Genomic DNA, 22718 nt, shown 5'->3' with positions numbered 1-22718 from the left:
TCGCCAGAGTGCTTGGCGTTCAGTGCAACTGAAGCAGCGCGGTGCAGCGGACTGGTGCTGTCAAATATCGGGGTTTAGAGCGGGCGCAAACCAATAGGGTCTTGCGTGGCCCCGGTTCTTTGTGACATCTTTTTAACGAAGATTGACAAATCTTTAGATAAATGTTTGCGTGGAGGGGGGGGGGGGGGGTTTACATGTTTTTAGGTATGTTGACGATTTTTTAGTGCTTTTAAAACCGCAGACTTCCATCACCTACCCCTCTACAGTAGGTGATGTTTTAAGTGTTTTTGACAAACATGGACTTGGGCTCTCTTTTACCCATGAACTACCCGACACTAACGTTTTACAGTTTTTAGACTTGAAACTAACCTTCCTTGAAAGACACGTTTGCTGGGGCTATTACCCACGTGCTAAAAAAGATCTTTTGCCTTATGATTCTATGCATTCAAAAACTGTGAAAAGAGCAATAGCTTCGCATTGCTTAGAGTCTTCGCTCAGGAAATCATGCCCGCATCAGTTGCAATCCAGCTTCCATAATCAGATGAGCCGGCTTTCGGCGGCTGGGTTCCCCTGCTCTGTGTTGGTTGCAGTTTGCGAGACCCTCCTTCAAAAGTTCAAGAGCGGAACGCGAAGATGTACTGGAGAGGATAGACGGAGGACGCAGAAACCGCTTGTTGTGCCTTACATGCACAAAACCTCGCACAACCTGAGGAAAGTGGCCAACAGGCATGGCGTGAGTGTCGCTTTTTCGGCTCCTAACAAGTTGGGGAAGCTGTGCCCCCGAATTTGCAACCCAAGAAAAGGGGGTTGCCAGATAAAGCACGACTCTCCGTTCACAAAATGTTCTGTTGGAGTGGTCTATGCTATTCCCTTGACGTGTGAAAAGTTGTACGTAGGCCAAACTGACCGATGCATCAACGAGCGTTTGGGGCAACATGCACGAAATTTGTCCGATTTAAAAGACAAGTACGCACATTTGGTTGCGCACGTAATCAACTGCAACGGATGCGGGGCCAGGTTGAATGAGACGAAGATTCTTGGAAAGAGTAAGGATAAAACGGCACGTGTTAGTTTGGAGGCTTTCTACATTAAGAAGTTTGACAGCAGGTGTATCAGCATCCCCTCATTATCTCTTCTGGCCTCCGAAATTAGGTTTTTAGATTCTGCTATCCATTAACCGAGTTTTTTTCCTTGCGTTCTCGATGGTCGTTTGATGATTTCCCCTATCTTTCTCCCCATCCTTCTTTCCTTTTGGAAACTTCGCCTATATAAGATCACTCGTGGGTTTCAATAAATTCAGCTGTGAGTAGCGCCTTTGTCCCGTCCTCTGTCTTGTGGTGTGTTTATTTCGGCGCAGTTTTTCACAATAGCAAACCAATCATGCTTTTCGAACGTCAGTGACGCAGTTGAGGCTAGCGCTCTTGACGACTTTGACAATAGGTTCAGATGTGCTGTATTGCATTAAGCCTGCGGTGAGAAACAGCCGTCTCTACAGCTGTGTAAGCGTACTAGTGCATTTAACAACCAAAGTGCACAGCAAGTGCGCTGAATGCTATCCGAACCGTATTTTGGTAACATTAATGTCCGCAGCCAACGAAGTCCTGACCATTGCTCGGGCGTGTGCACGTGCGCTCTCGTATATGATGAGCAGGAAATGATTTTAGCTCCCGTTGTCGGCGAGCTTGAGGCGACGTCGAGCCAATACCGAGAGCGAACATCGGGGTACCGATTTCCCTTCATCCGGGGGCGGAAACGTGAACATCCGAACACCGAACAATATTTAATGAAACGAGTTCTCCGCCCACTTCCGCGCCCTCCCCAAGGATGGCGTCACGGTGCTGCACACTCTGAGGTCGTTGATCGAGGCGCCCGATCACGTTCACGCATTTATAGCACTCCCGACGCCGGCGGTCGAGGCGGCGCCAGTTCGAATCGCGCTCGTGTATTTAGAAATCATACCGTTTCAGCTCACGGCGTTTCCCCGTTCAGGGCGCGGATGTATACACGCTCGGGAAGCACTCGAACGCGCTGTTTCTTCTACATTCTTCTAACGCCTGCGTCGCGCCTTAGACTCGTGCGCTTCTGTATCGTTCTGCATTTCGATTATGTCACCGTCACAGCTGCTTGGGTCGAGCAATGGGGCCTTATGAAAGGAGAAATAGGAAGCGTGTTGCGAAAAGCGATCGCTTTGCGAGTTATACGTAATAGCCGAAGACGGCTGGCCACTGCCGACAACGTGCTATGCCCGTAACCATTTAATGCTTACAGCTACTCTCCTTTACAGGAGAAGCAGTAATGTTTTTTTTTTTCTATTTCGTCTTAGAGTTCGGCATTCTTGCTGAGTGCAGTGAAAATTCATGTTCAGGCGGCGATAATGTACAGCGGTAAGCAGCGCGCTCGTCTGTTGCAATCTCAAATGACGTGATTGTAACTATAACTTTGAAGCCGAACCTCGGGCAGCCTGAAGGACACAACTTTACAGCGATAGTTCCATAATTACAAGTGGCTCACTTCGCAGAAACTTGGCCGACACCGTGGGAGACAGACCTGGTCACTGGATAGGTCTCTCGTGGGACAAGTTGTCCTATTTCGCATAGAAACGAACAAGGCGGGCATTGATGGCGCCTACTAGACCGAACGTCGCTGTGAAGGACGTGTTGTTTTGTCGACGCAGTGGATAGAGGTGAGCGCAGCTTAAAAATAAAAAGAGTGGAATTTTTTTTTTTTGTTCCCTTCAAGCATTGGCTGCATCATCGTGGTAGAGTGGTACAATGCGGTAAGAGGCAAAACGTAACCTTTCGTTGTTCAGCGTCACCCATCTTTTGAACGTGCCATCAACTGATTTGATATATAGGTGAAATGACTGGGGCCATGGGCCCTACAGGAAAGTTTAAGACTTGGGAGAGTGGAGTATTTATTTATTGTTTAGTTATTCATTTCAACTCGTGAATATGGTATGACCGGTGGATCCTCGCGCTATTAGGGGTAGCATGTGGGACAAAACGTGGCACTCTGGCTTCTTCCAAGATACGAAGCAAGTATCATCGACTATATCTCGCTGCGGAGCTCTGCCTCTTTCTCTCGTCTTGAGGTTGATCTCAGTGCAGGAGAAAAAAGCACGGACTGGCAGCAGGCGGGATAAAGGCACGAAGGAAGCTCAGGGAGAGCATCAAGCAACACTTGTGCCGCTAAGCGTTTTGGTTTTTTTAAAAGCGTCCTCCATAGAAGAAATTGAAGCAGCGAGAAGGGTGGGAACGGCTAGATGTATCTGTGCAATCTAAGCGACACACTCCTTCTGACAGTCAAGAGTGGCTTCTTGCAAAAGCCAGTGTGACGATGGAGAACTTTGTGCTCGGTCCCGCATTCACGCCCAAAAGCACTGCATGCCCGTGAGCTGTAATCTCAGCTATGAGGAATCTTCATTCCACATGGATAAAGCGCTCGAGCAACAATTTTGAAACTAAAAGAAAAAAAAAAGTTGCGAATAGGAAAACAAACTTTATCAATGCATGCGAAGCAAGGTTATGCTCGAAGTTTGGATCTACAGCTACAAGTTTGAAGTAGGGCATCAAAAACAACGACAGCAACAACAACAACAACAACAACAACAACAAAAAAAAAACAGGGCCACGCTTTGCTTGAATACAGCATTTGTCTTGCGAACAGGCTCACAAAGACTGTGTACACGAAGCCAACTTCGTGGGAATTCATTGCAAGATTGAGGCTGCACTTATTTTGGAGGGGAATCTCATTTAGCTACTGTTTTGCTTTCATATCTGCACCTGTTTTCTCCTCTCTTCATCGCCGTCTTCGTGTGACCTCGACATCTACTCTCCACGAGAGTCAGGCAAGTTGCGTGCGTATGTCTCCCAGCTGAGGATGTACTTCACCCGACAAGTGGTTTGCAGCATTACGGGGAACCTACAACGATCTGACAAATTCAGAACGGCGAACGCTACATAAATGTGTTCCTCCGTGCGCGTCATCCCGCGACCGATGGCTCCATCACTCTTAACGCTAGCAGGTCGTTTTCCATCGCTTTCTGTTCGAGGTTAGGACAGGGCTAGGAAACTCTCGCTGGTTTCGGTTTGAACTACTTACACGCACCTGGAAACTGACACGTATAAAGGCATGGCTCCCTGTGCACGTATGCGGCACGATAAGATGCGACTGTGGCCGAGTTGTCTAAGGCGCAGCCACCGGGAAATACTCCCTTTTCGCCCGTAGGGGTTCTAATCGCCTACGACGAAAATTTAAGGCGAAAGCCTTTAACGGCTTTCGCCTTTAAATGACCCTGTCCGTCCGGCCGATAGAAGGGTCACACTTCTTCGCGGGATTCCGCGGGATATCGCGAGATTGTGACGTCATCGGTCATGACGCCTGGGATCGTGAAACGTACATAATTTTTTGTCTACCGCGAGGAAGGTAGTAGCGATGACAACGGCGCTGTAATTAGTGATAATGACAATGATGAAATTATCAGTGATAATGACGGAGAATTTAGTTAACAGTGATAACCAGAGCAAACGTGATGCACCGGCAACGCTTAGACTTTCGCTTTTCTGCAGTGTGAATTCTACAGGGCTCTCGGAATGTATTTTTACAACTCTTGAACAGGCTTTCCTCCAACGAAAGGAATTGGCGCTAGCGTCATAAATGGGGGACAATGGGCGTCTATGGAAGTTTCGTGCCCTAGGCTAGGGCTTCTGCCGCGTAACGCATCGTAAAGGGCCCCTGAAACCATACTGACGGTAATATCCTAATGCAAGGTATGCGTAGAGGTATCCATAGCCTTTACGAGTAGCCAAGTTTAAAAGCTTTGCGTGAAACCTATCCACCTCTCGCAGCCGATTAGGGTGACACCTGCCCGATGATGCAATCGGGGCTGCTACCGCCCATTGGCCAAGTGACACGGCGTGATGGGGCACCATCGCGATTTGTAGCGTTCATTTTTTTCTTGCGTGACAGCGTGCACTCAGTTCAGTGAAGAGGGGAGCAGCATCATTTTCTGTTGCCGATATGTTCGGTTGCAATGAAGCTAGCTATTTTTTGTTTTGCATTTCGGAGTGAATCGATCGGATTCATATAGCTTGTGTGCGTTTTCTAGTTTTAGTAAATGGCTTTTAATAGGCTCTTTAAAATGGCAGTGCGACAGCGGTGTGTTTGAATCCTTTGCGCATGAATTAAAGGCTGCAACATGCAATGCACGATGTGAGAATGCGGCGTTTAAGCATACGTGGTTATCGGCTGCGGCGATAGCATAGTATATTAGAGAAGAAAAATCAGTGCTTGCATAGTTGTCTCGTGCTGTAGGTTCGGGCCGTCGCTGGTTCGAAGCCCAGTCTCGGTACAGTTGCGACCTCTCCCTGAGCGGCGAAGATGACGGTGTCTACGCTAGAGGCGTGCACGGACCGAAATTTTCATCCCGCGCCCAGCCAGGGCCCTATGCTACCGACAGGAGGCCTGGACCAGAGCCGACACTAAAAGTGATTTGCCCGGCTAGCCGTGTGCTCATGCTTAAGGCCCCCTGGTCAACTTGTTTTTGCGTATTAACATAGAATAATAATGCACGCATGCACTCTCTCTCTCTCTCTCTCTCTCTCTCTCTCTCTATATATATATATATATATATATATATATATATATATATATATATATATATATATATATATATATATATATATATATATATATATATGTGTGTGTGAAGGAAAGAAGCCAACAGTTGGCGAGGCCAAGGAAAGCGTTCGGGATGGTACTTTATGTATTATTTTTCATGTTTACTTGGATAATCACACAAATTAGTAATGTAATCTGTTTAGGGGAAATATAATTAAACACAAAGTAGAAGAAAAAACAACGTGCCGATGGTGGGAACCGAACCCACGACTTCCGAATATCGCGTCCGGTGCCCTTCCAACTGAGCTATATCGGCCGCTGTCCCCCCTGCTACTTTCTTGGGTATTTATGTTGTCTGTATACGAACCTTGAGAGTGGTCACCACTCTCAAATACTTTGAGGTTTTCGCCATTTCACCATTCTACTGTCCTACATATTTATTTATTTTTTTTCTTCTTATTCTTTCTTTGAGGTTCATCTCTCGTCGCGAGTTGCTCGAACTTTACTCGCCGCTGTCAGGTTCTTCTAACCAGCAATGTCCACCTGGTTCTTTCATCACGCTGGGCGCTCCCATCTTTTAGTGAGAACAAGAAAAATAATTTTCTCACCATCTGCAGCAAACACGTTCCCCCACCTATTTTCTTCTTCTTCTTTTTTTTTTTTTTTTTCAAGGTTGTTCCGCGGTTGCCTGTATTGTGTATTGTATACAGATGACTCCCGGCGGCCGGTGCCTTGGGTTGATGACTCTTTGGGCCTAGCCTGCTCTCCGCACCTGTGTGTGTATGTGTGTGTTGTGCGTGTCCAGCTGATTCACCTGTATGTGCCCATATTCTGTTTGTATCACCTCTTGCCAACGCTATAAGAAGACGAACAAGAATCATGTACCCTCAGTCTTGAGAAAGGCAGGGCTCCTGCCGAAACGTCGACTACAAATAAACTTGGAAACAGTATGAAGCAACTTTTCGCTTGTATGTAACCTCTAGCAACCAAGTACGTCTATATATATATATATATATATATATATATATATATATATATATATATATATATATATATATATATATATATTATGCATTGATGAAGGCAAGATGCATGTGCGGCGATCCTGCATTACGAATCCGCAGCGCTGATGTTTCCCTGCTCGAACTGGAGGCTGCAACGACTAATACTTTCTTAACAAGAAGAGCTATTTTTGGGTTCGCGGCTTTTTTGCCTCTCGAAAACTGTACTAGTTTCAACTCTGTAGCAAGGGGTGGAAATATGGACAAATACTCGATGAGCTCGTCTCACTCACCCCGTGTCTTTCGCGTGTAATTTCACGTGTGCTTTTCACGGCGTCGGCTAGGCGCCCCCGCTGCACTGCCTGAGCCTACTGCCTGAGCCTACTGCCTGAGCCTCAGAAGTGCAAGATGCGGGGCTAGTTGGTACTGCATAATGAAATAAAACAGCGCAAGGAACGTAACGAAACACGGAGGGAAAGATACACGGACACAGGCGCTGTGTGCGTGTATTCTAAGCGAACTGATCCTTGCCAGATACGATAGGATTTTGAATGACAGGATCGCTGATACGAGCTTAGTAAAAATCTTTCGCTACGTGGATGACTATCTCGTCCTTTTGATTTGCAGCCACGAAGCATATAACCCAATGGTATCCGAAATTCTTTCCATGTTTGGCCAATGTGTTCCTCTGGCTTTGACGCATGAAACGCCGCATGAACGCTCAATCAGATTTCTGGACTTGCGACTAGTCGAATTTCTCCAACGAACATACCTGCTGGTCCTATCAGTCCAGGGGTAAGAAACCTCTTCTGCCTTTTATGTCCGCCCATACAAAACTCGTTAAGAGAGGGATAGTAAGACTTTGTTTTCAAAATGCGCTTCAGAAGTCCTGTGAACATCATTTCCAGGATAATTTTAGCAACCAGGTCGAGCGCCTGTCAACCGCCGGATACCCCCTGAATGTGCTGGTGCCCGTGGCCGGTTCCGTCGCCAAGAAACAAGGACGACATGACGCGCAGGCTGCGTCTAACGGGGAGCACAGAAGAGTGGTCGTAATGCTCTATATCCATGAGGTCAGCCACAGCCTCAAAAATGTCGCCAAACGTTCAGGGGTTGACGTTGTCTTTTCAGCGCCAAACAAGCTTTCCGCCCTCTGCCCGAAAGTAAACAAACTTCTAATTGCCCGTGAGTGTGGGCAGACTCATTCGGAACAACTCGTCCCCTGCAAAACCGGCGTATTCTACTCCCTACCCGTATCCTGTGGGAAGAGATACATTGGCCAGACAGGCAGGTGCCCCAACATTAGGCTTCAAGAGCACAGAAGCAATGTAAACAGTATTGCAATTTCCGGACACCTTGCCATGCACTGCAAAAAGTGTAAACGTAAGGATAGCGATCCTGACGAAACCTGTCACCCAGATTTCAATCGCTGCACAATTCTTTTTAGAGGACGGGATAGGATATCCAGGGAAATCACAGAAGCTTTAGAAATCCACAGCGCAAAGGAACAATGTGTGAGTACACCCTCCCTGTGTTTGTCGCAAAAATAATTGGAATTTTTGAGAGGCAGAGTAAATGTTTATTTTTTTTTTCATAAATGCCCCTCTCTGTCATCTTTTGTTAATCACCTTGTGTCGCGATTTTAGTCGCGTGTATTTGCCGTATATTTTAACGCTTTTACTTGCCTTTTTTGGCTACGTGTATATCTGTTTTTATCGGTTTTACTTTCCGTCCCGGCTTCTTACACCGTGGCTTTTATCGTTTTCAGTCGTTTCGGACTTTCACCTTTTTTATCGTTTTTCCTCTTGCACGTGACTACACTGCTTAGTTGATTGTGCAGGATCTCCTTGGCTACAGCCCCCTCTTTGTACCTTTATATATGTGTCCTGCATTGAAACCAGCGCTAGTGTCCGTATATCTTTCCCTCCGTGTTTCGTCCTGTTCCTTGCGCTGTTTTATTTCATTATGCCTGAGCCTGTGGCTGGGCCTAGAATCAAGAGGCTACTCCAGCACCGCCGATGCTTTGACTAGGTTCTCTGCCCTGCGAAAGATGCGAAACTCGAAACTCACTAGACCACAAGCGGCCATTTCGTAGGCTCATTGACGTCTAGCTTAGATTATGTTCACGGTGATGGCGTGTGCAGGAGAGGAGGATCGACATTGTGAGAGAACTCTCGAACGCTCGCGCGCTGAGAGGACGCAGGAAAACATTGGGGCACCATGACCTTATTCGCACTGTGGCAAAAGTTGCGTGTACTCTGTATTAGGGAGCCGGGCCCAGTTCACCCAAGACAGACATAACCTGGCCCTGGACAGACATAACCTGGCCCGTGGCTGGGCCTAGAATCAAGAGGCTACTCCAGCACCGCCGATGCTTTGACTAGGTTCTCTGCCCTGCTTCCACCAGACGATGTCGAAGCTAGTAGCAGGCCACAATATAGAGCAAGCCACCTTAAGAAAACGGTGCAGAATATCGAAACGGATTCATAAACATCTGCGCCGGTGTTGCCGAAGCGAAAGATGCGAAACTCGAAACTCACTAGACCACAAGCGGCCATTTCGTAGGCTCATTGACGTCTAGCTTAGATTATGTTCACGGTGATGGCGTGTGCAGGAGAGGAGGATCGACATTGTGAGAGAACTCTCGAACGCTCGCGCGCTGAGAGGACGCAGGAAAACATTGGGGCACCATGACCTTATTCGCACTGTGGCAAAAGTTGCGTGTACTCTGTATTAGGGAGCCGGGCCCAGTTCACCCAAGACAGACATAACCTGGCCCGGGCTCGGCTCGAGGCATATAGTCTTCCGAGCGGCCAAAACCGGTGCACAACTCTACACCACACAGCACAGCCCGGCTTAGGAGGTCTCGGCGGCATCGAATGCTGGCGCATTAAAAGAAATAAGTGCACAGCTAGGGTGGCTAGCGCAGCTGCTGCACTTATGAGACATCAGCCAACTCTGCGATCGCCATGTTTGCAAATGGCGGCGCCCCACAGCGCAGTAGGCCTCCGCAGTGTTGCGTTCGTGAAGAATTTCTCGGGAAAAGTTAACATATATGAATGAAACGCGTGTTGTAGTTAGCAGAGGAAAGGGGAGGAATATCTTTCCTGTTACTGCAATCATTGTTTGCAGGTACTTGAAGAAATATTTGCTATGCTCTTATAGCCTTGGTTGGACGACAGCGTTAGGTTCCACCGGGCTGCAACTGTGAGATCCTTCGTACTTCTCGCGACGATCGATAAACTTCTCATTCATGTTCAAACAGCGCAGTTCCGAAAGCTTCTGTCTTCAGATCCCGCGCATACTGTCAAGCGCGCCTCTCCATCGCTACCACCGAGCTCAGTTTTTTTCGAGTGCGGTCGATGCGCGATTTGTTCATCAATGCGACTGCTTATACCAGACCGGCGCCCACACTGCGTGACCATGTAGATAAACGAACAGCGGGCACATGGCTTTCTGGTGCGTGATGCCACCCCAGAACACGGTCTGATTTAGGCATTGACTCGTGCCTCGCTTCGGGCGAATCGTTCATAATAAACCACCGGTAAACCACCGGCAAACCTTGTTAAGGCCGTTTCATTCAAAGGGAGGAACTGTGCGGAGTGCACTAGTGCCCAATGCACACCGCGCTGCATTGCCCGTGTGTGTGTGTGTGTGTGTGTGTGTGTGTGTGTGTGTGTGTGTGTGTGTGTGTGTGTGTGTGTGTGTGTGTGTGTGTGTGTGTGTGTGTGTGTGTGTGTGTGTGTGTGTGTGTGTGTGTGTGTGTGTGTGTGTGTGTGTGTGTGTGTGTGTGTGTGTGTGTGTGTGTGTGTGTGTGTGTGTGTGTGTGTGTGTGTGTGTGTGTGTGTGTGTGTGTGTGTGTGTGTGTGTGTGTGTGTGTGTGTGTGTGTGTGTGTGTGTGTGTGTGTGTGTGTGTGTGTGTGTGTGTGTGTGTGTGTGTGTGTGTGTGTGTGTGTGTGTGTGTGTGTGTGTGTGTGTGTGTGTGTGTGTGTGTGTGTGTGTGTGTGTGTGTGTGTGTGTGTGTGTGTGTGTGTGTGTGTGTGTGTGTGTGTGTGTGTGTGTGTGTGTGTGTGTGTGTGTGTGTGTGTGTGTGTGTGTGTGTGTGTGTGTGTGTGTGTGTGTGTGTGTGTGTGTGTGTGTGTGTGTGTGTGTGTGTGTGTGTGTGTGTGTGTGTGTGTGTGTGTGTGTGTGTGTGTGTGTGTGTGTGTGTGTGTGTGTGTGTGTGTGTGTGTGTGTGTGTGTGTGTGTGTGTGTGTGTGTGTGTGTGTGTGTGTGTGTGTGTGTGTGTGTGTGTGTGTGTGTGTGTGTGTGTGTGTGTGTGTGTGTGTGTGTGTGTGTGTGTGTGTGTGTGTGTGTGTGTGTGTGTGTGTGTGTGTGTGTGTGTGTGTGTGTGTGTGTGTGTGTGTGTGTGTGTGTGTGTGTGTGTGTGTGTGTGTGTGTGTGTGTGTGTGTGTGTGTGTGTGTGTGTGTGTGTGTGTGTGTGTGTGTGTGTGTGTGTGTGTGTGTGTGTGTGTGTGTGTGTGTGTGTGTGTGTGTGTGTGTGTGTGTGTGTGTGTGTGTGTGTGTGTGTGTGTGTGTTAACTATACACGGTGTATTCCCTGTCGTTTGCGTGGAGCGCTGGTGTGATAGTCAACCGCATGCAGCACTGACGCGCTGTCCGAAACAGCGCCTGCGTGCGCGGCAGCATGGTTAATCGGCAGCCGACTGCACTTGACACGAGGCCCTTGACATGGCTTGTCGCAATGCGTTACACGAGAAACAATGAGCGTACGGGCTGGGAGTAACTGAGAAAGGGCGGTAAAAAAAAAATGCAGTACAGACACTAAAGCAGGGGCGGGGAATAACGAAACGAGCTTGTCGGCCTGACCTCGGCTTAAGAAAACGCGACCCAGATTGGCTCCAGGGCCCTCTTAGCGTCACGAAGTGCTCCCTAATCGCCGCAGGGTCAGCGGAGTTGTGAGGTGAACTTTGGGCAGGCCGGAGAAAAGCAACGTCGCCCAGAAGAGCTGCGACCGCGAACGATCAATTGTTCTGGCCCAAACAATGGGCCGCAAAATGTCCGCACCAGGCTCTTTCCGGCTGCGTCTCGTGTCTGCTGCAGCGGTCATTACTGCCGATCTTCTTTTATGTCCGCTCGTGCTCCTCGTTCGCGGCGCCGGTTACGGGCGCGTTCGGGTCGCCCCAGCGATTCACCTCGAGCAAATAGGGCGCGTGTCGGATTATTGCGCGCTTGAAACGGCGCAAAGATGTCGCGTGTACCGTTCACCTTGCCTTGACCCGTTAGTCTCTGAAACGCGATTGCTCGCGCGTAGAGCGTCGACAGCGGCACTCATCCCGTCATCAGCGAAAAAACGACAGGGTGACGCATGCCGTTTACTTGTGCAACCTCTCCCAGCGCTGCGAGTTTTGTTATATTATTTTGTGTGTGAGAGTGAGAGAAGGAGGGGGGGGGGGGGGTTAATTTGCAGTGCATGAGACACGCTAAATACATTGTGTCTGCAAAAATAAAAACTAAAAAAGTGCAGTTTTTTTTTTATCCGCACATCGAGAGGCTTCTCTGCTTTCTCCTTAAACACACGTGTTCAGCATATTGCAACCCACTGCAGTAGTCTCTTTGTTCTTTCCTGGAGTGTTGAAATAATATATTTCACTTCGCTCTCATTTGAGGTCGCTCACCTTTGCCGGCTTCGTTCAGGGCGTCTTACTGCCAAGTAGGAGGAGCAACCATCTTTTACTTTTGTTTTGAAGTACAAAGGCTTGCCTTGCAACACACGGCAACCAAAATAACAAAATGCTATAGTGCGCGGGGGAAACAAATACTGCTGTTTCTCCAGAACAATGTAGGGCTTTAATTGGCTAAGCGCCCGCCAGTTGTGTGTCTTCGCTGACGCTGTTCAAAGGTCTGCTCGCGCTATTTGACGGGTCGATGAGCTGAAACTCTAAATCCGTCATATGCTGTAAAGCCCAAACATGCATTGTCGGACAAAGGATGATGTTGGCCATTTGCCCAAGCATTTAACCTGGCTAAAGCCAAGCAGCAGGCCGAGGGAATACCTGTTATAAACCCAATGGGTACTCGGCTGCTCTGGGAGTCAAATCCAGCTCCTCGACCCCGCAAACGTAATACCGTTGGCCTTAGTCTAATCGTAAGCAAAATAAGAAGTCCGCAATGAACAGAGCCCCTTTTAGGAAGGACTCGTGGCCACAAAGTATAGAACTTGCGAGATGACACAAGAAATCTAAATGCACTGACTTGCAAGTCGATCGTAGCCTAGCTAACAGAGGAGTACCTTACTGTAAAATTCCCGCATTATGCTTTCTTGAATAGCGCGTCTTTCGTCTGGAGATCATTTTCACGTGAGCGACACCACCCCATCAGCGACAAATTTAACTAACGGGAAAGTGTTTTTTCTTTTTAAGGATTGACCGCGTTCTGGTGCATGCTTTTTTTCATAACAACGCACCCTGCAGGGAGACGTTCGTAATGCTGCCACGTTTTGCGCAAATGGGAGCGCTGTCTGTCCCTCTCGATCTTCTTTTTTTTTTTAATCGATATTGATTGCCTCAGGGCATCAGTAGGTTATGAGATGAAGGATGAATAAATGATTAAATGAACGGAAAAAGGTTGGCTGATTTTATGAAGTCCAGAAGTGAGCGATGATGATGAGTGAGGTGATGATGAGAACTAGACGTATCGCTTTTCAATTTCCTAGAGCTGTTCGTTGTGACAGAAATAATTCCTCACTTTAGAGGCGACTCTTAGCTATCTAATAAAACAAAATACACACACTCAAAGCAAGTTATTTTTGCATGTTCTCCTCTGTGTACACGCCCCAAAGATTCTTCTCGCAAACGCATAGGAGCGTGTGTGTTCAGAATTTCCGGATAACAGAAGATATGCAATGAAACGGAGAAAGAAGCGGCAAAAACTTCGATGCTTGTAGCTGGGAAGTGCATGGTTTCGCAGAGTTTGAAAACAGCGCAAACTGGCAGAGCAACCTAAGCGGGCTAAGCAAGATTTCATGTCGAAAACGGCATAAACGGGGCAGCCTAAGCAAGCTTTCATGCCCCACGAAGTGGGCTGCTCACAGGCGCCGCTTTTTGTGCCGGGCGAAAAGCAAGCGGCTCGAGAAAAGCGCGCAAACCGCAAACAAGGCAACGAGCACTTTGCTCCTTGGAAATTTCTAAGACAAACATGCGTCGGTCCTGGCCCCCATTCCTCCCCTTTTGTTCGCGCTCCTTTTCTCCCTGGCTTTCCTTCGAAGCTACCAAGGAAATGGTCCCGAGTTTTGCATTGCCTCCGCTGTTTATTTTATCTGCCACCTCGAATAGGAGCCCTGCGTTCCTGCCTTTGCCTGAAAAGCAAGATTCATGAGACTTGAAGCACGTTTTTGCTTTTTGCTTTAAACTCTGCGGCTTCAAAATTGAATATGTAGCAAACGGGTTTACTTCGTCCGCCATGTCTAAATCTGAGCCCGGCCCTTCGAGAGAAAGTGTGTGTGTGTGTGTGTGTGTGTGTGTGTGTGTGTGTGTGTGTGTGTGTGTGTGTGTGTGTGTGTGTGTGTGTGTGTGTGTGTGTGCGCGCGCGTGTGTGTGTGTGTGTGTGTGTGTGTGTGTGTGTGTGTGTGTGTGTGTGTGTGTGTGTGTGTGTGTGTGTGTGTGTGTGTGTGTGTGTGTGTGTGTGTGTGTGTGTGTGTGTGTGTGTGTGTGTGTGTGTAAATGAAAAACCAGGTATTCAATACTGAAGAATTTTTAAATTCCTGGTGGTTCATTTCTACATTTAATAATCCGTCGCCATCGCCTGTTTGCTCTAATATATATACCGGACGCGATATTCGGAGGTCTTGGTACGGTTCCCACCATCGGCACGTTGTTTTTCTTTCTACTTTGTATTTACATATCTTCCCCCATGAACTGACAACATTACTAATTTAGGTGAAGTATTGGGGATTGCATTTTTTTTTCATTTTACTGTATATTATATATATATATATACATATATATATATATATATATATATATATATATATATATATATATATATATATATATATATATATATATATATACACACACAACAAAAGGTCCGCGATTTTCCTAAACTCTCGGAATGTCTTACGACGAGCTGAGCACTCATGCGTCCTGGTTCGGTTCTCCTGCTTAATGTCGCATTTTCCGCTCTTCGCATTGCTGTAATCGATCCGGGCCAGTCTTGCAGCATAATAGCAATGCTTCGCTTACCCAAAAGACACAGGCGGTCGTTAGGTTGTTGCGCTGCCATTTGCGACGCAATCGCGCAAATCTGTCATACAAACGGTCGCTTCTACGAGCGCTTAAACGCGTACGAATGTCCGACTCTGGTGCACTCCCCGAATCGCAAGCAGAGCAGATGCGCTGCACACGAGGACCGCTTCGGATTGAGAAACAGCGTAAGCCCCTGTATTGTCTGTTGCGCCAACTTTTATTGCAGAGTATGGCGACAGCGGCCAGTCTCAAGTTCCTGGATATAGGTGGAAAAGAAAAGCGGACTGGTAGTACGGCTGGTAGCGCTTGAAGGGAGTGCGGACACTCGCCGTTAATTTTCGCTTCGAACTCCGAACAAGAAACCTCGGGGAGTATCTCTAGAATCAAATTATTCATTGAAATCATGTTTTTTTTCTTTTTGCACCCGCAATATCAGCGGGACGCGGTTGCAACAGGCCTGGTTTGTCAGCCAGCCTATACGTGGCGGTTTCTCCTAAGACGGTTAGCAGTTTATTCAAATACACTTTTGATCTCCTTGACGTAATATTAACAGCGATGGTTTGATCGGAATGGAGCAAAGGCGTGTTAACAGGCTGGTTAACTTTATGGTGAACATTTTTTTGCCTTTACCGTTACACTCCCATTCAGTGACAGGTTTGTCGCCCACTCTTAAGTTATATCTATATCAGGATTTAGATATTCGAAAGCGTTCTCGTTGCCGGTGCAGCGCGAGGAATCTTGGACCACATATTTGCGGAACTGAAACTGCGCGGACAGAGGGACTGCAAGCCGCAGCTGTGAGAGAGAGAAAGAGGTAACACATCACATACTGGCACAGGCCTAACGTGCTTTGACTGCAGCGCCCAGATGGGAGCAGCGTGAGTGCCGAGAGCGCGTGGCAGTGCCGAGCTCTTTGTCGCGCACTCCGGGGCTAGCGCTCTCTCTGGCCATGTGGTTATGGTTCCGCCCACCTGCGGCCCCCAAATGATTTGCTTCGCACTGGCAACAAGAATGGCTCTTTACGAAGCCTAAAAACTGAATCGGATATTAAAGTGAGCTATAAGCCTCTGAGTAAATGAGGAGTTTGGCGATAATGAATGAAATGCGCAATATTCAGTTAACCAGCCGGCTATTTAACACGTCATAGCGTTGTTCTGATGCAGACCATGCACCGGTGACAATGCTGTGCTGAAAAGGGCGCTCTTCTAATACAAAAAACTCCCCTTTTTTTTTCGAATATTGTTGACAACATAGTGTATACGCGTTTGGTATGGCAGGTATCTGAGCTATTTGGTGAAATTATCGGAGAACGCATTCCCGCTATCCGACCGACCTGGCAGCGGGAAGTCGGAGGAGGAGAAAGGAGCCGTTTGTATCGATGCGTCTTCGGATGGACTTTTTGCCCCGGCCCACACGCTCAAAACCGCGAGACTTGTCTCCTTTCTTCTTTTTGTTTCGCTGCTGCTGCCCCTTCGGCGAGCGCTTTCTTCTTCCATCGCCGCCGCCGCTTATCGGCATCCCGCGGCTCAGTGGAGCGCGGGCCCCGGACGCCACCGTCATATCGGGGGCCCATTCTGGCGGCAGGCGCGCCTTGGTGCGCCTTTGTCGGTTCGAGTTGGCCCGAATGCGGGCATGCGCGCCCGTGAATTCGCCTATCGACTGTGGCAGCGGCGCCTCTTTGCGCCCAGTTGTCGGCCATCCCGGGAGAAATCATGACTGCGCTCCCCTGCGGCTCGATATCCGAGCTCTGCGCTCCGAGGTCGGCCCCCGCAGGACGGACCAATGAATAGCTCCAGACAGTTTGAATATAGGGAAAGCACCAGGATACGGGCTCTACTTCACCGCTCTCCGCGACCATTTCTCTTCTTTTTTCTTTTATTGCCAACCAACGACCATTCCTTGAGCACACGGAGAAAAAGACTTGGCCATCTGCGGTTAATACTCGTCCGCTAAGGGTGGAAGCAGAAGGCGTTCATCGCAGACGACCCATTTTACCTCGTTCCTCACATTGCTGTTCCCTCTTTGGATGCCATATATATATATATATATATATATATATATATATATATATATATATATATATATATATATATATATATATATATATATATATATATTATATCTGCTGCTTGTCTTCGCTCTGCCCCTTCCTCTGCCTCCTTTTCCTCTTGTTTCTTTACCAGCGTTCATTTTCTCTTTGCTCGCTTCCGCATAGAGTACTTCGTTTCCACGGTACTTCAAATGCGATTTTTCGCCTCCTGAATGCTGAGAGACTCGGATGAGAAAACTATAGTTTCTTGACGGTATTATCGGGCTGCTGCGTAGCAGAAAACGAAGTTCTCGTTTTCGATTTTCCTAAATTACTAAGTTTCCCATCTTGAGCGCCGACGTGCTTTTTCAATGCACTATCGTTTTTACACTCATCCTTTCCTTGTACAAATCAGCTCCAAAATTTGCGTCTTCGCCTGTGTGATTCTCCTGATTTCGCCTCTACGACCAAACCGCACGGCCCCACTTTAGCGACTTTAGATACGCGTGCAATTTATGCCTGGCCTAACTAATAATTTCATCTTGTGACACAACTACAGTCTTCGTCAAAAGTGTAGATCCCAGGAGATCTGCTTCTAAGCAACGTTTGGCGGCTTGTAACGCATTTCCAAGGTTCCGTAGCTCTTGATGGTGGGAACGTGTTATTTTTTTTTTTTTGTCTTACTCGTTCCAGTGGGAAGAACCTCCACTGATGGTAAATCAATTCCACTACATGGCTCAGCTGCACTTTTGACAAAGGCTGTACACGAGGTTTTAGAAGTTTTCATTCTTCAGACTCGTTAGAGCCGGCCATGTGCATTCAGCAAATCGTAAACGACGGCTAAAACTGTGTTGCTACATTTTAGAGCCGTCTCCCGCGCGGCTGAAAGCAAAATGCAAACTGCCTTAAAAAGGAAATTGAAGGAGGCTAGATCTGTAAAAAACATTTATATTCTTTAAACCCAAAGCGTAATGGCCGATGTTTATTGGTTCAGTGGGGAATTCGCGCAATCACAATTGCGATATCTTTTCAGAGCTTCATGAATGGGGATGATGAAATTAATTTTTTTTTTTTTTGCTAATATTGCCTCTCATTTTTTTTCTTTTTTTTTTTTTTTTTGACAGCGTTTGTACCTAAGCTGGGAGGGGAAACTTCGGCCTAGAGCATTTGATCGTCGTCCATACCTCCCACCTTGAATTATGAAAGCAAAAGCAGCCATAATGCAACCGCTTTGTGCACGAGTTCATTGCCTAAGGTTGCGACGGGAAGAATGACTGCTAGTACAGATGCATATTATCGCCCGGATATGTTAATGTATAAGGCAGCGCTTGCTTGAGCTCAATGATGTTCTGATGTGTTTTTTTTTTTGCCCTCATTTTCATTTTGCAGCTGGCCTCATGCGATGGCGACTCGGAAAACATCGTTCGCCGATTTCGAGTCGAGACAGGCGAGCGGTCCGACAAGGAAGAGGTGTGTTTTACTCTCTTTTTTGAGTACGTGCGACCAGTCTCAAAAATCGGCTCTTGTTCATTGTAGTGCTGTAAAATGCAGTGAAGCTGACAAAAAGCCGGTGTCCGAACAGCATCTTCTTATAAAATTCACATGCATTTGATAAATAAAATAGATCTGTAGAGAAGTGTCCGTGTCGATCAGCCTGCGCAAAGAGTCTTTCTGCAGGCTGATGAACGGCCGAATACAATATTTTTATCACCGGCAAGTCAACGCAACTGTCTGCGATGTTTCTCTTGAAAACCTAAATGTGTAACAAAGGAGCGGTTTCTCCATTTTTTCTTTAATTTGTTATTGTTGTTGCATGTAGCAGTTTGCCCCTCCGCTCATGTTTCGTTAGCTTCCGTATCCATGGCGAAGAATGGATTCTCGCCCAGCCGCATACAGACGCAGTCAGAACCGAATGTGCCGTGGCTGCGATTATATTGCGATCAGACATCCCAGGAACCAGTTGGTTCTAGTTTACTCCTTAGAGTGGACTTACTAATTGGTTCTCAAAGTGTTAACTTCACTTTTTGCACCACAGGGTCGAGCAAGAGCACACCGTGCATTTTGTGGGACCCTCGATTAGACAATCTTATCCTACAAAGCAGTCTTTGAGGAGTTCACATAAACTGAGCTGTCTTCCGGCGCCAGCGCGCTTGTGCAACAAATGCTCACTCGCTGGCCATGCAGCACCGGGCTTTTTTTGTTCGCGAAAGTGGCTCGTATCGCAATATATACGTCGCTCTCAGTTATACGTATTTCGTTGTCAGTATCCTTAATGTTGCAATACGCCACTCGCATTATTCAGTTCTGAAGCCCAGGCTCAGGAGCAAGCACTACTCTCTGCTCTATATTTAACGTCGTCCCCTGGTGAGGACTTTGTTTGATGGTTTCGGCCCGCTGCAGCTCCGCTTGCCGGAGTGTCAGATTGTGCTGGAAATAGACACGGCTTGAAAACAGACGCTTCTATTTGGCTAAGTGCGGGAACGGAGCACCGCGATGGCTTGTCACAAAAATATTCGAGGCCAAGTGTGTTATGGCCCAGAAAGCCAGCAACACCGCTTGTCTTAGCGTAGTAGTAAATCCCCAGCAGGGATCATAATATATTTTTGTGGCTGCACTTAGTGAGACCTTTTTGGAACGGCTACAGCGGAAGGAAGTCAGCAGGCGCGTACCTTGCCTCATGTATTTTCACCAGTTAAGAAACTGAGCTGAAAGCCTTCGAATCACTTCATGTCGGAACGCAGAAACGGCATCACCATTGTAGGACAGACTGTGCAAGGGACGTTGATCTATCTGGAAACGTGTTTGACCATGTAAACAGAATTGACTGTTGTAGACTGGAGCATGATATGATTGAACCACCCGTTTGAGGTTGGTGCCTTGAAGGCGATTGATTACTCTAGTCTACTAAAGTGCAGCACGGGGCGGTTCTAATTGCGCAGAAAAAGCTACTGTATATATATATATATATATATATATATATATATATATATATATATATACCCCTTAATTGATCTGCTTGTAGCTTACGGGGGTCTCGGTTCTGGCAGTCTTGAAGCCATAGGTAGCGTAAGAGGGTTCTAGCACAGCTTTCGCCCTCGCTCTTGATCACGTTCTACGTGACGCTGGCGGTAACAAAGGACGTTCTACGTCCGCCGCTATGGCTGAGGGTGGCGCTGGTGAACACTCTCAAGGTAAGTATACAGACAACATAAATACCCAAGCAAGTAGCAGGGGGAACAGCGGCCGATGTAGCTCAGTTGGAAGAGCACCGGACGCGATATTCGGAGGTCGTGGGTTCGGATCCCACCATCGGCACGTTGTTGTTTCTTCTACTTTGTGTTTAATTATCTTTCCCCTAAACAGATTACATTACTAATTTCTGTGATTATCTAAGCAAACATTAAAAAAAAAGACATAAAAGTACCATCCCCAACGCTTTCCTTGGCCTCGCCGACTGTTGGCTTCTTTCCTTCATGTATTATAACGAGCACCCTCATTTCCCCTTAATTGATCTGCTTGTAGCTTACGGGGGTCTCGGTTCTGGCAGTCTTGAAGCCATAGGTAGCGTAAGAGGGTTCTAGCACAGCTTTCGCCCTCGCTCTTGATCACGTTCTACGTGACGCTGGCGGTAACAAAGGACGTTCTACGTCCGCCGCTATGGCTGAGGGTGGCGCTGGTGAACACTCTCAAGGTTAGTATACAGACAACATAAATACCCAAGCAAGTAGCAGGGGGAACAGCGGCCGATGTAGCTCAGTTGGAAGAGCACCGGACGCGATGTTCGGAGGTCGTGGGTTCGGATCCCACCATCGGCACGTTGTTTTTTCTTCTACTTTGTGTTTAATTATCTTTCCCCTAAACAGATTACATTACTAATTTCTGTGATCATCTAAGCAAACATTAAAAAAAAAAAAAAAGACATAAAAGTACCATCCCCAACGCTTTCCTTGGCCTCGCCGACTGTTGGCTTCTTTCCTTCATATATATATATATATATATATATATATATATATATATATATATATATATATATATATATATATATATATATATTGTCACGTACACGGTGACTAAGGATACCAATGATAGCAGGGAGTAGCCCAGACACATATATATATATATATATATATATATATATATATATATATATATATATATATATATATATATATATATATATATATATATATATATATATATATATATATATATATATATATATATATATATATATGTGTGTGTGTGTGTGTGTGTGAGTGTGTGTGAAGGAAAGAAGCGAACAGTCGGCGAGGCCAAGGAAAGCGTTGGGGATGGTACTTTATGTATTTTTTTTTTTTAATGTTTACTTGGATAATCACAGAAATTAGTAATGTAATCTGTTTAGGGGAAAGATAATTGAACACAAAGTAGAAGAAAAAACAACGTGCCGATGGTGGGAACCGAACCCACGACCTCCGAATATCGCGTCCGGTGCTCTTCCAACTGAGCTACATCGGCCGCTGTCCCCCTGCTACTTGCTTGGGTATTTATGTTATCTGTATACGAACCTTGTGAGTTATATAATATATGTATACATATATATATATATATATATATATATATATATATATATATATATATATATATATATATACATATATATATATATATATATATATATATATATATATATATATATATATATATATATATATATATATATATATATATATATATATATATATATATATATATATCAATTTTTTTTCTTTAGTTATTATTTTGTAATCTTAAAGCCTTTCCTGGTGCACATACCCTGACTCTTACCGCGTGTGTCGCTTTATAATTAGTAAGTTCGCTTTCGGAAGCCTCCTAGCCATACAAGCATTTACTACTTAAAATATATGTACTTAAATGGTGTTCGCTTGGCGTCTTCAAAATCTGTGGAAAGCAGTACAAAATAAATCTCTTGATTTGTTAATTCTTGTTCAATTTCCCCAGCAGTTGAGAATGCTGGATACGCTTTTGGACAGCTGTTTCCCGTTCTTCGGACATTTACTGCTGGAAGAGGAAATTTTCAGGAAAAATTATCAAAACTTCAGCTCTAAGCCATCTGCACAGTAGTGTTTGAATTTTCCACGAGGCGTTTTTGAAATTTTTCGTGCCTCAAGTTACTACAAGGAGGCAGGTTTTTCTTTTTTTTTTTTTCGAGACAAGGCAGCTACAAAACCAATTCCTTGATTTCTCACAAAAATAAAGATCAGATAAAGGCATCAGCTTTTTCAAATAAAAGCTGAAAAAGAAATGGGCTTTCCGTCACAAAATTGCATAAGAACACATTCCCGGCCTGAAGGAGTTTCAATACGCTCCACGCATTGTACAAAACAGGAGGGCAGGATCGCCATTCAAAATTTGCGAGAGCAAATACTTCATGGAAGCCTTTGTTGACCATCGAATATTATTACCTCCTGTTCAGTTGCTTGCTTGTCGCCATTAAGCGGCACCAGCTGCGGTGGTGAGCATGTATTCGCAGTGGATGGTTTCGCGTTTGGTTATATTTGGCCGAATGTTTCTTTCTGGAAACACTGTACCAGGTGTATGCGCCACGAACCAATGTGCACACAGCAAACTAGCGGTTTCCTTCGCTTAAAAGTACACCATCATACCTTGGATGGTCTTCATCGTCTCTGCTAACATTTTTGCAGTCAGCTGAACTAATTTAAGCATCGGCTATTTTCTTATAAGTACTAAGGCGATATTCTTTTATCAAACTTCCGAAAGGCTTGCACGATTGACCAGAACATAGACACAAACGTTTGTAATGTTTTTAAAATCTCATTACTTG

The 22718-nt window shown here is 46.2% G+C and overlaps 1 protein-coding gene across 4 annotated transcripts in view; it reads left to right on the top strand.

The window, feature by feature from the left end:
- Positions 1-22718, top strand: part of LOC146204717 (GTPase-activating Rap/Ran-GAP domain-like protein 3) — a 444973-nt gene that overhangs the window by 344259 nt on the left and 77996 nt on the right. For all 4 annotated transcript variants that reach the window (XM_084589436.1, XM_084589435.1, XM_084589438.1 and 1 more), the window contains exon 3: positions 18284-18364. In XM_084589436.1, coding sequence (XP_084445562.1) covers positions 18284-18364 — 81 coding nt within the window. The remainder of the gene's footprint in view (positions 1-18283; positions 18365-22718) is intronic.

This window comes from Amblyomma maculatum, chromosome 1 (assembly GCF_055883805.1).
Source record: "Amblyomma maculatum isolate TAMU_Amacu chromosome 1, ASM5588380v1, whole genome shotgun sequence".
NCBI classification, from domain to species: Eukaryota; Metazoa; Arthropoda; class Arachnida; order Ixodida; family Ixodidae; genus Amblyomma; species Amblyomma maculatum.
This window is presented reverse-complemented; position numbering and strand designations above follow the sequence as displayed.